This window comes from Chaetodon auriga, chromosome 4 (assembly GCF_051107435.1).
Source record: "Chaetodon auriga isolate fChaAug3 chromosome 4, fChaAug3.hap1, whole genome shotgun sequence".
Taxonomy (NCBI): domain Eukaryota; kingdom Metazoa; phylum Chordata; class Actinopteri; order Chaetodontiformes; family Chaetodontidae; genus Chaetodon; species Chaetodon auriga.
Genome location: NC_135077.1, coordinates 29,131,122 through 29,148,015, shown reverse-complemented (window position 1 = coordinate 29,148,015; position 16,894 = coordinate 29,131,122). Strand labels below are relative to the sequence as shown.

The 16,894-nt window shown below is 41.3% G+C and overlaps 1 protein-coding gene across 3 annotated transcripts in view; it reads right to left on the bottom strand.

Moving 5' to 3' along the window:
* Nucleotides 1-2,469: 2,469 nt before the first annotated feature.
* The window catches only part of LOC143319772 (uncharacterized), a 39,827-nt gene continuing 25,402 nt past the window's right edge, over nucleotides 2,470-16,894 (bottom strand). Inside the window, exons 3-5 of one of the 3 annotated variants that reach the window (XM_076728982.1) lie at nucleotides 10,425-10,622; nucleotides 6,645-6,711; nucleotides 2,470-5,751 (exon numbers count right to left, since the gene is read on the bottom strand). In XM_076728982.1, the coding sequence (XP_076585097.1) occupies nucleotides 4,772-5,751; nucleotides 6,645-6,711; nucleotides 10,425-10,622 (1,245 nt within the window). In that variant the 3' untranslated portion in view covers nucleotides 2,470-4,771. Of the gene's footprint in view, nucleotides 5,752-6,644; nucleotides 6,712-9,371; nucleotides 10,623-16,894 lie in introns of those variants that run through there. The other 2 variants (XM_076728983.1, XR_013077102.1) reach the window with 2 other exon arrangements.

Here is a 16,894-nt window from a genome sequence, read left to right as displayed (position 1 = left end):
CGATGTAAGGCTAACCGCTAACTTCTGGTTAGCAATCAGCATGGTCTCCATATGCAAACCCAGCGACCCAGTCAGTGAAGCGATACATACACAGACCCTCCACCAGGTCTGAGCTTCAGGAATCTGTGAAAATAATGCAATTGGAAATGTTTTCTGAACTGGAATATGTTAGCATAGCCCAGGGCAAAACGAGTGTACAGGTGAAACTTGAAAAATTATTGTGCAAAGGTTCATTTATTTCAGTAATTCAACTTAAAATGTGAAACCAATATATCATATAGACTCATTACATGCAAAGTGAGATATCCCAAGCCTTTATTTCTTATATTTTTCATGATTACGGCTTAAAGCTTATGAAAACCCCAAATTCAAAATCTTAGAAAATTAGAATATTGTGGAAAGGTTCAATATTGTACGTTCAAAGTGTCACACTCTAATCAGCTAATTAATCCAAAACACCTGCAAAGGATTCCCGAGTCTTTAAATTGTCTCTCAGTATGGTTCAGTAGAATTCACAATCATGGGGAAGACTGCTGACCTGACAGTTGTGCAGGAAACCATCAATGACACCCTCCACAAGGAGGGAAAGCCTCAAAAGGTAATTGCAAGAGAAGTTGGATGTTCTCAAAGTGCTATATCAAAGCACATTAATAGAAAGTTAAGTGGAAGGAAAAAGTGTGGAAGAAAAAGGTGCACAAGCAGCAGGGATGACCGCATCCTGGAGAGGACTCTCAGGAAAAGGCCATTCAAAAGTGTGGGAGAGCTTCACAAGGAGTGGACTGGGGCTGGAGTTGATGCATCAAGAGCCACCACACACAGACGGATCCTGGACATGGGCTTCAGGTGTCGTATTCCTCTTGTCATGCTCCTGAATAACAAACAACACCAGAAGCGTCTTACCTGGGCAAAAGAAAAAAAGGACTGGTCTATTGCTCAGTGGTCCAAAGTCCTCTTCTCTGATGAGAGCAAATTCTGCATCTCATTTGGAAACTAAGGTCTCAGAGTCTGGAGGAAGAACGGAGAAGCACACAATCCAAGATGCTTAAAGTCCATTGTGAAGTTTCCACACTCAGTGTTGATTTGAGGAGCCATGTTATCTGCTGGTGTTGGTCCACTGTGCTTTATTAAGTACAGGGTCAACGCAACCATCTACCAGGAAATTTTAGAGCACTTCATGGTTCCTTCAGCAGACAAGCTGACTTAATTTTCCAGCAGGACTTGGCACCTGCCCACACTGCCAAAAGTACCAAAACCTGGTTCAATGATCATGGCATTACTGTGCTTGATTGACCAGCTAACTCACCTGACCTGAACCCCATAGAGAATTTATGGGGCATTGCCAAGAGAAAGATGAGAGACATGAGACAATGCAGAAGAGCTGAAGGCTGCTATTGAAGCATCCTGGTCTTTCATAACACCTCAGCAGTGCCACAGGCTGATAGCATCCATGCCACACCACATTTCTGTATTTAAAATCCTTTTTTACATTAATTTCATGTAATATTCTAATTTTCTGAGATTTTGAATTTGAGGTTTTCATAAGCTGTAAGCCATAATCATCAAAATGCTAACAAATAAAGGCTTGAAATATCTCACTTTGCATGTAATTTGTCTATGTAATATATTAGTTTCACCTTTAAAGTTGAATTATTGAAATAAATGAACTTTTGCACGATATTTTAATTTTTTGAGTTTCACCTGTATGGTTGAGACTGCTACATCACAGCACAATTTACACCCCAAGCCAACCACCCTGTGCAATGAGTTTCTTCTCTTGAAGTTCATTTTTTGGATCCCTTTTTATGCTGTATGTAGCTGTTGGCAGAGCTATACATGTAAGATAAAGTTGATGTCACTTCTCTCTTTTTATATAGGCCAGTGCATCATTACAGTTACCTGTTGATCAAGTGTAACAGTGAGCTGTTGCAGCCTTTAGTGCTGTCATGTTTTACTCCTAAGTACACCCTGTTATCATAAAAGTATACTTTTGTTACAGCTGTCCAGGCTACTGTGTCCTGCAAGGACTAATGTTGTAATGCACTGGGGGAGTGAATGACTACACATATCTTCCACCCAAAGAAGCCCCAGCACTAGCTCACAAAACTCCTATAGGCTACATACCTGTAACAACAGGTTCTATAATGTCAACATCTGTATTCACATTTTTCTAATTTGGATTCAGTGAATCCTTCACCTGTACTGTATTTCCATGTACAAATATTCATGACCATCGGTCAATAGATTGTTATTTTATATCTGTAAAATGTTTCATGTGTAGTATACAGTATTTGTTTAGGAAAAACTTGGCTATATGTTCAAGAAAAAATACGATCTGAATTTGTGGAGTTGGTTGACTATATTAAGATGTTGTATGCGTTCTGCAGCAAGAACACATTTAGGCAAACAGCTTCTAAACCTAGATGGTCAATCATGCATGGAGGCCTTTCATCCAGCTGCTGCAGCCGTCTTGTAACTTATTATGCATAAGTCAAGTCAACTTTATTGTCAATGCTGATATATGTACAGGACATGCACAGAATTGGAATATCGTTTCCCTCAAATCCCTGGTGCAAACAGCAATAAACATGAAATATAAATATAAAATAAAAAATATAAAAAACATATACAAGTTAAGATTTTTTTGAGTTTCTAAAGTGACTGGTGCCATTTGGTTTGTGCCATGGTGGTAGTGGTGGTGGGGTGGGAGTGGGGGGTGAGGGGTCAGTGTCCAGAGTTTGTGGGGGCAGAGGGCAGGGAAGGAAGGGGGAAGAGAGCTGGGAGGGAGTTCAGTATCCTGATGACCTGGTGAATGAATGTCTCTCAGTCTGCTGGTTCTGACCCGTACGCTCCTCATTCTCCTCCTGGAGGGCAGGAAGCTGAAGAGGCAGTGGGTGGGATGGGTGGAGTCACCCAAAATGCTGAGTGCTTTGCAGGCCAGGCATGTGCTGTAAATGTCCTGGAGGGAGGGTAGGGGGGCACCGATGATCCTCTCAGCTGCTCTTACCATGAGCTGCAGGGTCTTCTGGCAGGATACAGTGCAGCCGCCATACCACACAGTGATGCAGCTGGTCAGGATGCTCTCAGTGGTTCCATGGCTTCCAGGATTTTAGAAATACTGGTCAGTCTAATTCCCATAAAGTACCCACCCACACACCAAAAGGAAAGTCTTGTTTTGATATTGTTTATCCAGTTAATGGTTCTTTCCAAAGTTGACTGTACAAATACTAGATTTTGCAAATGAAATAACCCCATGTGTAATTTTGTTAAGTGAAGAATGTAAACTTCCCTCAGGCTGCTAAAACATGACTTCAGTGTCCTCAATGGTAGCTAAAGCCCTAACAACTAGCTGTAGTACAAGATTTATTATTGTTTTAATCAGGTTTTATTTCATCATGTGTTTATTTTCAATATTAGATTTTAGCACTACAATGACAACAGATGAAAGATACCAAGATTATCGAATGGGTATCTGGTAATGAATTTATCATGTCATGTGGGTGTCTTGACTTTAAACTGTCAAATTGGTTTGTCAGTCCTTGTAAAATTGCAAGTCCCCATTTTGGTGACTGGAATCTGACTAGAGTCCAAGTTTCGTGTTGACAGCTCTAAATCCTGGCCACAATGGGTGTTGGGTTGGCCCTGTTACTGGTCAGTAGTGGCTCTACTCAATGAAAATGAGAGGTGGAAGAGGAATGGTTGAAGCACAGGCTGGCACTGGCAGATGAGCAAAGAGTGAAAAAACAGAGGTGGTTGCAGTAACTATGCCATTGTAGTTGTTCTGACTTGTGTTGGTCCAATACTTCCATTACCCGTCTCAGTTAGACAGCTGCTGGGTTTGTTATTGCAGTGCCCAAGCATTTAGACAGTTTGATAGTGTAGTTTGCTGGCTTTACCCCCCAAACATATTTTTCTCCTTTTAAACCTCAAATTTCAATCTAAAACTCCACTACATCAATATTTTTATATTAACAATGGATCACATGACTGCAATATGAAAGTTATTGCCGAAGGGACAAACCTAGAAAAAGTTGTCAGCTGACTGCAGTTCCCTGAAGCTCTACAAGCCTTCAAATGACTATTAGCTCATTGTTTTCCATACCGCAATTATACTCTCATCAGCTGTTTTCAGACAACAAACTTTAAAAGCCCACTGTTCTCTACCTGCTTGGCAGCCAGCAGCAGACAGATACAGTAGAGGCTAGCTAGTAAACAAAGTGGGGCAGGTAGCAGCAAGGAAGCAATATATTTCCCTCAGGAGTTGGTAGAGACAAAACCAGAGAAGAGAGTGAACAATGGACTTGGACAAATGGATGATCATGTGGCTCTGTGTCTGCTGGATGTGTAAAAAAGGAACTGTTTGTTATCAAGTTAGGTACATCAACCTAAGAGGTGATTCAGTAAGACAAACATAAACTGTCAGAAATTTGTCCAATGACCAGGAAGGAATGCTTTTCAAGACTTTCTGAACATTTTCCAGAGTGAATCCAAAAAAACAAACAGACTAACACTAAATGTAATTTTTTTTTTAAGGATATGATGACCAAATGTTGCTGTTGAAACGAAGACCAGACATATCCATCTATCCACAGGGGCTGGACAATAATAAGATTGTATTATAATATGAACACCTGAACAGTTTAATGTCATTATGTAGCATTGACTGGTTGTGGTGTTATCCCAATTGCATCATACTGGAGGGTGTTCATGTTAATCTGTCCACTCAGGTACATACAGGGGGTTTATGAAGCAGACTCTCCCTGTGTAACTTGCTCTACTTGGTGGTGTGAAGAGCCTGGTGCCTGATGAGGTTGCTGAGGAAGGAGAAGTTCTTGCCACACGTGGAGCAATGGAACCTCTTCTCCCCAGTGTGGACGCTCTGGTGGACTTTCAGGTTGGTGGAGGTGGAGAACTGCTTCCCGCAGTGGGAGCAGGGGAATGGCCTTTCCCCAGTGTGGACCATCTGATGGCGCTTGAGGCTGCAGACTTGGCCGAAACTCTTCCCGCACTGGATGCACTGGTAAGGCTTCTCCCCTGTGTGGACACGCTCATGGATACGCAGCTGGCACTGGTGGGCATAACGGCGTGAACAGAAGGTGCAGGCATAAGGCAAGCAGGTCTGCTGCTGCAGCTGGGACTGTGCTGACCCAGAATTCTGGTTCTGACTGCTATGTGGTTGATAGGGATGGTTTTGACCAGGGAGGTGGACGGTGTCTATTGGCCGGGTTCCAGACCAAGAATGCTGTATTTGCTGTTGCTGGGAGTCCACTATCCCCGTGGTAACAGCCGGGGTGTTAAAGGTAGAAATGTGATTACTGTAGGCTGCATTACCTTCAAACATTGCTTCACTGGGTGCCTCATTGATCTGAATACACAGCAGTGGCTGATACTGTGACCTCACAGTGGTGTTGCTCTGACCAATGAGAGGTGTCACTTCTTCAGCTCCATTGTTTCCACCTTTTCCAGATGACAACACCCCACTGCAACTGTCCTCTGCTGCACGTGAAAGTGAGTTGATCACAATGATGTCAAGCTTAGATGTAGAGCTTGCATGATCAATGTCACACTGAGGCCTTTCAGAAACAGTGGGGAAACTAGAAGTAGGGTTTGTCCGTATTTGCCTAAATGATGAGTTTCCCGCTACTTTTTCTGGTGTGTATGTGGGAAAAGATGGCCACTCCATATCTTCAGTCTCACTGCTCTCCTGCCACTCAGGTGGCATTTGGGAGGGATTGTGTTTCTTTCGGGTGTCACCTGATGAGACCATAGCAAAGACAACAATTAGAAAAAAAAAAACTGTCACATTCATGACAAATGGTGTCATAAAATCAAACCACAAATTCTTAACAACAACAAAAAAAAGAAAAAAAAAGAGGACATTTTGAGAAGATTTAATTCGGTCATTTTATGCATTGCTGTTTGGCAAATGAGTCAGAAACCTTGAGCATTTTTATAACAGTTGCTTGTAACAGTATCACCATACAACATCATTTTTAATGTTTATGGAAATAATGACATCAGTAAGGTTCTACTCTTTGCAGGTTGATTCTCATCAAAACTAAAGTCCAACTAATGTCTCAAAGCACAGATATAACTGCTATAGATTTATCCTACTTGCTAAAATTAATTTTTTAACTTTGTCTAACCTTATAGTCAGTTGTTGCTGCCCCAAATACTCACAAGAGAATCAAACGTGGATTAATCTGCCTCTGAAAGCGTCCCCAACAAATGCACTATTTCCTCCTGTTTGTTTGATCGAAGTGAGCTGCTGTTTTAGGAAACTACTGCTCCGTTTCTATGTATGAAACTATCCATTTGTGAGCTGTTGTTTTAAGATTTTCATCATCAGCAGGATCCAATGGACTTGGAGCTGACAGCCACAGACATGAAGTCAGAAAGTGTCAACAGACTAATGAATAATATGAATTTGAAAATAAGTTAAAAGTCATATTGTTTTATCACCAGCACGCTGTTTTGCCTCCTTTCTATGTTTTGATGTGATCACAGAACAGCTAAGGAAGTAAATGTGGACATGAACCGAGACTACTGTTTGAAGTGTAAGGGTATGAAGATGCTTGGTGCTGGTTGAAATGATTGAGTGGTATTTCCATTTCAAGAAACAGTGCGATAGAAAAACAGACTGATACCTTGTATTTCATCCATCTGTTCCTCCTTCCTCTGAGGGATGCTCGTGTTTGTCAGATATCCCTGGCCCTGGAAAGAGGAGGGAGGTGTTTAGCTGACACAAAGAATCCCCGAGGCCCTAAAATAGTAATAATTATTATTTCAAACAGGAGTCATTGGGTTGATGTGTTGGATATTTGTGCTAGGTATAATCCTTTCATGAAGATCAGCTATTCACTTTGTGTAAATCTTATCGACTGCAGCAGAGAACTGCATCCCACTGCTGTTTCCAGTTACTAACACAGTAAATAAAACATAAAATGACACAAAGAGACTCTTTGTTCTTTTATTTATTGGTGAATTTACACTACCCTGTATGTATACATGAGAACGAATTTAAATTTAAATTTGCCTCTTTCTTTGATGAGATCAGAGCTCTGATTAAAAGGACACAGGTTAACAGAGCTGTTACATGTCGAAAATGATGTGATGAGTGACAGCAGGTCAAAAGTTTAAAAGCAGTCCACACAGAGCTGAATAATGGCGCTTCGACAACATGGAGACAACTTTACCAAGGTTTTTAAACCAGTTCACTGTAGAATCCAAACAGTGAGAGCATACTCAGCACACACACTATCCATTTCCAACATGCTGTATGCGTCAAGAAATGTAGTATACAGAATTATCACAACTATGATCACACTTGCTTAATGTGATCAAAAGAAAACATGAATTTCGGCGGCACGGTGGCGCAGCAGGTAGTGCGCGTGCCTCACAGCAAGGAGGTCTCTGGTTCGATCCCCGGGTCTGACAGGGCCTTTCTGTGTGAAGTTTGCATATTCTTCCCGTGCATGCATGTTCTCGTGCATGCATGTTCTTCCTGTGCATGCGTGGGTTCTCTCCGGGCACTCTGGCTTCCTCCCACAGACCAAAAACATGCTCATTAGGTGAATTGGTGACTCTAAATTGTCCATAGGTGTGAGTGTGAGTGTGAATGGTTGTATGTCTGTCTATGTTGCCCTGCAATTGGCTGGTGACCGGTTCAGGGTGTACCCCGCCTCTCGCCCATTGCCAGCTGGGATAGGCTCCAGCCCCCCGCAACCCCGAAAGGGATACGCAGGTATAGAAGATGAATGAATGAATTAACTGGATGTGAAAATAGAAATCTATTAAAAAGAAACCTGATTCCACTCCGGGTACTGAAGTACTCTCATTAAATACACAACAAAGATTTAAAAAAATAACCTTCTTTGTTGAAAATATGTATGCAGTGTGTGTGTGTGTGTGTGTGTGCATGCGCCTGTGGATGTGCATTACTCACATTGTGGGAACTCGCCATCCTTGTGGGGACAAAATGCAAGTGCCCATAATGAAAATCATTAAATTTTAGTGCAAAGACTTGGGTTATGGTAAGGTTTAGGTTTAGGTTAAGGTTAAGTTCAGGTTCAGGTTAGGGTAAGTCTCCAGGAAGTTAAAGTAAGTCTATGTAATGTCCCCAGAAGTGACGAAAACCTAAAGTGTGTGTGTGTGAGTGAGTATGTGCGTGCATGAGTGTATGCATGAAGTGAGATGGATGATTTCATAAAATGTTTACCAATTTAATGACACAATGGAAATGAAATGAAAGGAAAACATCTTTCTACAGCCATTTTCTGACTTCAGCTGGTCGTTCAAGTGGTGGCTTCCAGTCACTCAGACATACAGTAGATGTCTGTTACATGAATGTTCCTCTCGACTTCATTCAGATATGACATCACAGAAAGCTAGACAATGGTGTAGTGCAGGTATATGGCGTATACCCACTTATTCAATAACGATGGTGATGCTAATGTTATATCGGTGCTAGCCAGCAGCTCAGCTAACAATGGCTCAATTCCCACTCCCACTCATGAATCTGTTGCAGCGCTCCGTCCTCTGTGGCTAAAGTTAATTTCATAATGATTGTTACTCCATGATGTCAAGCAGCAGAAGTTAAGTGACAATTTGCAAATACTGGCACATTTTTGGGAGAACTAAATACGCAAAAGTAGTTTTACATGTCAGTGTTGATAACACAGGGCGTTTTTTCTTTGCAGGACAGGTCGCTTTAAAAAAAAAAAGGGGGCATAAATTAAGAGTATACTCACTTCTTCAGGCACCACTGGTCATACTCCCTGGTACTCAACAGACCACACTCTTCATGGTGGGATTTAAGACTTGAAAGTTATAATCCATAAGATTTCCAATTATTTCAGCCTCCATTTTTACACAATTGGTCAGTACTTTTCCTGCAATAGTCACTATGCAACAATTTATTTACATTCTGTATTTCTCTGTATAGCCATTTTCGTTGTTAGTGGAGAGCTGAAGGAGAGGAGGAGGAGAGTTGAAGAGAGTTGCTGCTTATATTCATCACATTTGATTTTGATTATTGCATTTTCTTTTAGTTTGCTCGACATTTCTTCCATCTTGTCCTGTTCCAAATAAAAAATGGAGAAGTTCTCTGATAAGTCATGAAAATAAGCATCAGGATGACATGAAACTGTTAGTACTGTGCAAAAAAGCCTTGCCTCGTCATCTTCAGGAATAACCCTGGCTGTAAAACTTTGGTGCAGCCGTGGTTTGGGAGGACTTTAGGGACTTTAAACCGTTTACACACTTACAGGGACAGGTGTGGCGTTTGCAAAATATTCTAACAGGCTGCCATAGTGGTGGAAACTGAATATCACAAAGCAAAATTTAACTCTTACAACAGCTACTTCTATAATTACCTGCTAGCACTTTTTTGACATATTGCTGGGAACAGCAAACCAGTTGTTCTCCTGTAGTAGAGAACCGGGCTACAGCCACAGGAAGTGTTGAAACAGAATTGCACATGCTGAAAGTGGAACATTTTTTGTTTCAAACGCTGTCCCTTCAACTGTCACGACTGAAAGTCCCTTTTCAGGTCAATGCTGGATCTTCTGGTGCCTCTTGAGATTGCTGGGATGGGAGAAGCGTCGGTTGCAGACAGAGCAGCTGAAGGGCCTATCTCCAGTGTGCACGTTGCGGTGGATGTCCAGCTGACTCTGGCACACAAAGCTCTTGCCACACAGCAGGCAGGTATGGAGCTTTTCCCTGGTGTGCCTGGCCATGTGCTTCTGCAGGTCAGACTCCAGGAAGAAGCGCTTGGTGCAGCTTGTGCAGCCATATGGGCGCTCCATGGTGATGCCATGGTAGAAAGACAGATGAAAGCTGCTGGACAGGGGTTTGTGGTGTCTGTGGTTGGGGTGGCCTATGGGGCAGTGCAGAGCCATGCTGTGTGCATCATTGGAGGAGTTGATAGGGGAAGTACAAGTAGTTCCACCACTGGATGTTCTTGGAGTGTCACGAGGGAGAACAGACCCTACTGGCAGAGAGGTCTTCACCTGCACTGGTCTGGGTCCTGCTGATTCTAGCCCAGCACACTGAACCATGGGTGATGTAGTTTTTCCATCCATGTCGCTTCCTCTGCATGCTTCTCTCTTTGTCTGGTCTATATCTGACCACTCACACACTTCCCCCTCCTTGTCTGATGTCCCCCCTTCATCAATCACTATCACCTCACACCTGAGGGTGTCTAACACAGCCTCATTATCTTTTCTGGGATCCATCACATCATCACAGGAAATTGGCACAGTGTCCCTGAGTGGCATCATGTCAGTGTCTGTGTTCAGCAGCTTATTGTCCCCTGCTCTGACATCACTTCTTCTTAGCTCCAGCTGGGAACTATGGGTAGTGTCACTGCTGCTGTCAGTTTCAGCTGTCCTGCTGACAACAAAGGTGACGATGTCAGATCCACTGACCTCCATTTCGTTGCGGGGTCTAGACATCTGGCTGTTGCTGGTGTCCTTCGAGGCAGTCGAGGCTGATGTGGCGGTGTCTGCATCACCTCTGCTGCTGATGCAGGCATCTACTGGCACCTCAGGGTTGGTGGTTCCCGTCTCCACCGCTCCCTCCACCTTTACTATCAGGAGGTCCCCCTCCTCCTCAGGCTCTGCTGACTGAAAGGACAAATCCATTAAAAATAACGGTTCAAGTTTTTTATAACTAGCTTAAGTAAAAATTGTTCCTGCAAACAATAATCCCACTATTACAAGAATAAACTTGCTGCCTATTGATTCATACTAATTGATAAAAAGCAGGAAAGGATAAGAGATGTTGTGATACATATGTACATAACATAGGCAAGATATCCACTTTCAGAAGTTGTACGGCTTCTCACAGCACTATTTCATTGTTTTCCATGATAACGGAAGCCAACAAAACAATGAGACATGAATGCATGAATCCTTACTAAAATCACTATATATACATACATACATATACATATATACACACACGTATGTACATATGTGTGTGTGTGTGTGTGTGTGTGTGTGTGTGTGTGTGTATACGTATGTATATACATATGTATGTATATATATAGTATACATATACATATGTATACATACATACATACATACATACATACTTTTGTATAGTGCGTTTTAATGTTTTTGTTACATGGTTAGGTTACTATATTAATAGGCTTTAAATCTTGCTGTTTCTGCTATGTGCTTTGTTATGTGCTTTTGTCTGTGGTTATGTACTTGCTTTGAGCTTATGTGCTTTCTATATATGTCTATGTTCCTTTCTATGGACATGCAATCAATTCGCTTTTATCTGTGCTTATGTGTTTTTGTACTTTTGTACGTATTTTTAATGCCTGTTCATATATATATGTAAATACCATCAACCTGCCAGGGACTGCAGATGAAAATTAGCCTGTATGGCTAAATCTGGCACATTTACGTGACTTAAGTGATCATGTTAATTAATGTGCATTGTCCCTTCTTAAATAAAATAAACATACATACATACACACACACACACACACACATATATACGTATGTATATATACACAGATATACATACATATATACAGACACACACATATATATATATACACATATATATATATATATATACACACACACATATATATATATATATATATATACAATATATATAGCACAAAAATAGCACAAAGACAACATGTCAAATGTTGAAACTGTGAAATTTCATTGTTTTAGAAAATTCTATTCTCATTTAGAATTTGATGTCAACAACAAGTTTCAAAAAAGTTGGGACAGGGTCATGTTTACCACTCTGTTGCATCACCTCTTCTTTTAACAACACTCTGTAAATGTCTGGGAGCTGAGGAAAACAACTGCTGTCATTTTGAGTGGAGTGGAAGTGGAATGTTTTCCCGTCCTTGTTTGATGTACAATTTCAGCTGCTCAACAGTTTGGGAACTACTTTGTCGTGTTCAGTAGACTCCCTGCCTTGAACACATGGCTGACATCGGAATGCCACAATCATGGGATGGAAAGTTGACTGACAACTTCAATATATTTTGGAACTGTAAAGAACACTCTAGGCCTAATGGAGTACACCCTAACATCACTGGTTGCAGACTGCTCAGCACCAACCTGCATCATGCCCTTGGCATGCTGTACCAAAACAAGAATACACAGATATGTGCCAAGGTCAGCCTGCACAGGCAGAAAGCCTCACCAGTCTCCCTGCTTCAAATCACCCAAGGCATCCAGAGGATGTTTCACTCCCAGTCAGGGATTCAACACCCCTCATCCCTCTCTCCATTGCCATCTCTTTTTCCAGAGTCCCAGCTTCAACAACAACAACAATCCCCTACTAAAGAGTTTGTGAAAGCTTCCACACTGAAGCTCAGTCCAACTGGTGAACAACAGTTTTTTGTATTAAACAACAGTAACCACAGCCATCATCACTCAAATGTCCATCAGAAATGAGATGGATGCCATGCCACTTCCTCAAACATGCCGGTCATCTTAAACATGGCATGGTCACACACAGCGTAGCAATCACAGGCCATCTGGTACCTGTCATCTGAAATTTGTCAATGTTCAACAGCAGTCAGTCTCGTCTCCTGTCACAGAATCCATACAACTAAAATGAGCTCTTCTTAATGTCAGATCATTGGCTAACAAATCCTTTTCGTTAATGATCTTACAGCTGAAAATAATTAGCATTTTGTGTTTTTAGTTGAGACCTGGCTAAATAGCACGACTGATGCAGCTGCACTGACAGAAGCTTGTCCTCCAAATAATACTTTTTATCAGTCAGTCAGACAATCAGAATCAGTCAGACAGTTTGTGTGTAATGACACTGACCTGGGTGAATTTACATCAACTGAATATCTTGCTCTTCAGCTGAAAGCAGAATTATCAGTGCTCATTGTTACATTGTGTCAACAACCAAGATATTCATCAGTGTTTTTGCAGGAATTCTCAGACAATTCTCAGATTCTCGCACTTAGTGTCACTAAATATGACAGATTAATCCTGAATGGAGACCTGAATATCCACATCAACAAAAACAGTGACTCCAAAGTCATGGAACATGTGAATTTACTGGACAGCTCTGAACTTATCCAACATGTAAATGAAGCCACTCATCAGCATGGTAACATTCTGGACTGTGTAATAACAACAGGGTTAAACAAGGACAACATTTCAGTATTAGAATGACCTATTTCTGACAGTTTTTGATGCCAAAATAATCTTAATAAAGACTGAAAGGACATTTCAGGTTCAAAGACAATTCCTTGATGGCAAGGCTGAAGAAAAGTCCTGTAATACTAGTAGATCATTTAAGTCACACAGCTATGACTGCTCTGTAAATGACATTTCAACACCACCATGCTACCTGCTTTAAATGCTGCTGCTCCACTGAAGGTTAAAAAGAGGTCGACTGACAGAATCTGCCCATGGTTACACAACAGCAGTGTTAATGAGAGTAAGAGAATCTGTTGAGCAGCTGAAAGAAAATGGAGGAAAACTCACAGTTCACTGCATAATATACAAAGAAGTCATGACTGTCTATAACAAAGCTCCACATCTGACAAGAAAGGATTACTTTTCCAAGATTATTAAAGAGTATGCTGGGAACTCTAGGATATTATTCTCCAGTACTGACCAGCTGCTCAGCACTGCCCCCACCCATCCACAGTTCTCTGCATCAAACTGTGAAGAACTTGCATTATTCTTCACTAACAAAATAAGCTCAGTCAGAGGCAGCACTGCCGCTGATGTGAACACAGATGAGCTCAATAAACCCTGTAAAACAGATGTAACCATGGGACAATTCTCCTGTATTACATTAGCTGAGCTCTGCAAGACTGTTACTGAGTCCAACTCATCCACCTCATGTGTTGACCCGGTTCCTACAGCATTTTTAAAGTGGGTGTTTGCCAGTGTGTCTGGTCATGTCCTGAAGATTAGAAATACATCTCTACAAACAGGCATCTTCCCAGATGCTTTTAAAACAGCTGCTGTAAAACCATTAAAGAAACCCAACTTAGATAATAATGCACTCACTCAATGTAACTATAGGCCGATATCCAGCCTTCGATTCATCAGTACGATACTGGAAAACATAGTTTATGTGCAAATGAATGCCTTTCTTAAAGAAAAAACATTCTGGAGGAATTTCAGTCAGACCTTAGAAGAGGCATCTCCAAACTATTCCACAAAGGGCCGAGTGGCTGAAGGTTTTCTTTCCAACCAAGCAGCAGCACACCAGACTTGACTAATTTCATCAGCTGATCTCAGTCTTCAGAGAGCTGATTGGTCAGACTTCGTGCTCTTGATTGGTTGGAGATGCCTGCCTTAGAACATACCACAGCACTGAAACTGCTCTTACTGGAATCATCAGCGACCTCAGACTAAATTTGGATGAAAATAAGGTCTCAGTTCTTGTCCTCTTAGATCTGAGTGCAGCATTTGATACAAGTGACCATGACATTGTAATCGATCGTTTTGAACAGTTGGTTGGTCTTTCTGTCTGTGTTAAACTGGTTTAAAACATCAAATGTGTAAAGTTTTTCATCAGTCTTGGAGATCATTTGTCTGAGAAGCATGACATCTGTTTAGGGGTTGCATAAGGGAGCTGCCTCGGTCCATTACTGTTCTCATTATACATGCTGCCACTTTGTAACGTCATTAGAGAACGCAATGCAGAATTTTATGCAGATAATACACAACTGTACATCTGTGCAGAATCAAATGACGCTGCAGCTATAGACTCCATTACTGTCTTTGGCAATAAATAAATGGATGAGCAATAAGTTCTTGAAGTTAAATGAGGACCAAACTCAAACTTTTCACCTTAGAAACATAGCTAAAGTACGACCGTTTCTAAACCAAAAACTGATGCATGCCTCTATTTCAAGCCGACTTAATTACTTCAACGCATTATTTACTTACTTATTATTTACTAATTTTTCATATTAAAAATATAGATTTTTTTCACAAAATTCATGCTTTTTACATAATTGCAGTCTTAAGTTTCATGCAACTTTCAGCCCTTTTCAGGTTTATATATGAGTGTGTATGGGACAGCATGTTCACAGCTAGAATGGTGGACATAACAGAGTGGAGAGTAGTTGAAAATCTTTCTACAAATTTCTCTTCATCTAGCTTTCATTCCCACAACATATGTAATTTATACATCTACACGTGTCGGTCACAGACATGCAAGTACGGAAGCAAACAGACTTAGAAGTTTGACTCCCTGAGGTTCCAAGCAACAGGAGCATCAACCAACTGCCATATGATACCCATATAAACTGTAAGCACAAATTTTAGGTGAGAAGCATAAGCAGCCACCTTTCTCAACTGCCCCTATCTCACATTTTGACACAACAAACACATATTTCACATTTAGGAAATAGGAGTTACTGTCTTTGAGACAGAAGCAGGACAGTGAAAAGTGAGCTTCAGCTAAAACCTCTATTAGATTAACTCTCTGTGCCAGGACTCAAACAGCAATTACAGTGATATGCAAAGGTCTGAGCACCCCTGGTCAAAATTTCTTTTACTGTGAACAGTTAAATGAGTTAAAGATGAAGTGGTCTCCAATACAGTTAAAGAGAAGACATTCTCCAATATTTAAATAAAATAAAATTTTATAAGTCCAACAATCTATCTAATCTGTGGATAGACCTCAAAAGAGTGCATGCAAGAATCTCACAGAATATACTGTAAGCCTTTTAAAAGGAAGAATTAGAAAAATCCAACAACAACTGAAAGACTCTTAGCTGGCTGTGATAGACTGGGCACAACCCTGCCTTGTCCCTCTATGGAGCTTGAAAGGGGGAGACCTTCTGCCATTTGTTACTACAGATGCCATAGGATTGTAATACAATAACATAACTCAGCTAATAAAGGAGGAGCCAATATCGAAGTTTTCTAATGACTGAAAAAGGTACACCCACTCCACCCTGTTGAATGCTTTTCAGCATCCAGCGAAAGAGCTACAGTTATTTCCAGTTTGTTTCGAGCTTGCCACATAAGACGAAGTAGCCTGCGTAGATTATCAGATGATGTCCTATTCTTAATGAAACTGAAGACTCCAATCTGGATGCTAGAATGTTAGAGAGCATCTTAGCATCAACATTAATCAGCAACACAGGACGGTAGAGCTGCACAATTAATCGAAATTTAATCGAAATCGCGATTTTGGCCGCCACGATTATACAAAGCCAAAATCGCGATTTTTTTCATTAATTTTCTTCATTTTCTGTATTATTTTATAAGTGGGCGCTCTTCTGACTGCAGCATCAAGGCATTTTAAACAGTATATTTGTCCACCAGCCACCAGGGGGCGGCCGTAGTCATAGAGAACGCTGCATCGCATTAGTAGCCACCAACAAGCAAGCTAAACTCAGCTCCTCTCCTCATAGCGCGGTGCTATCATCCCAGTCAAATTGAAGTGGTGAGAGCGAGAGGGATTGGTAGAGTGGTATTGTAGAGCCGATTTCTGAATCAGTGAAAATAAAGATGACGAGTTCTGGTGAAAATGACTGAACAGACAGTGGGAACAGAAGTTGATCAATCTTCCGGAGGTGAGGAGTCTGAGCTCGTTCCTCGAAAGGGCTACACGTCTGTTGTATGGAGCTATTTCGGATTCAGAAAAGGTGATGTCGAACAAAAGCAGGTGTTGTGTAAAGACTGTGGGCGAATTGTGTCCGCACCGCAGGGGAACACAACTAATCTGTATAACCACTTAAAGAAGAATCATTTGGGAAAATACGACGAGTGTATGAAAAACAAAGTTCCCAAACCCCCGCATATCCGCCCCAAAGCCCCAGCGCAGACAACCATAAATGCTACACTTAATCTTGCAACACCATATGCATCAACATCAAGAAGACACCAAGAAATAACACAAGCAGTTGCCATTTATTTAGCCA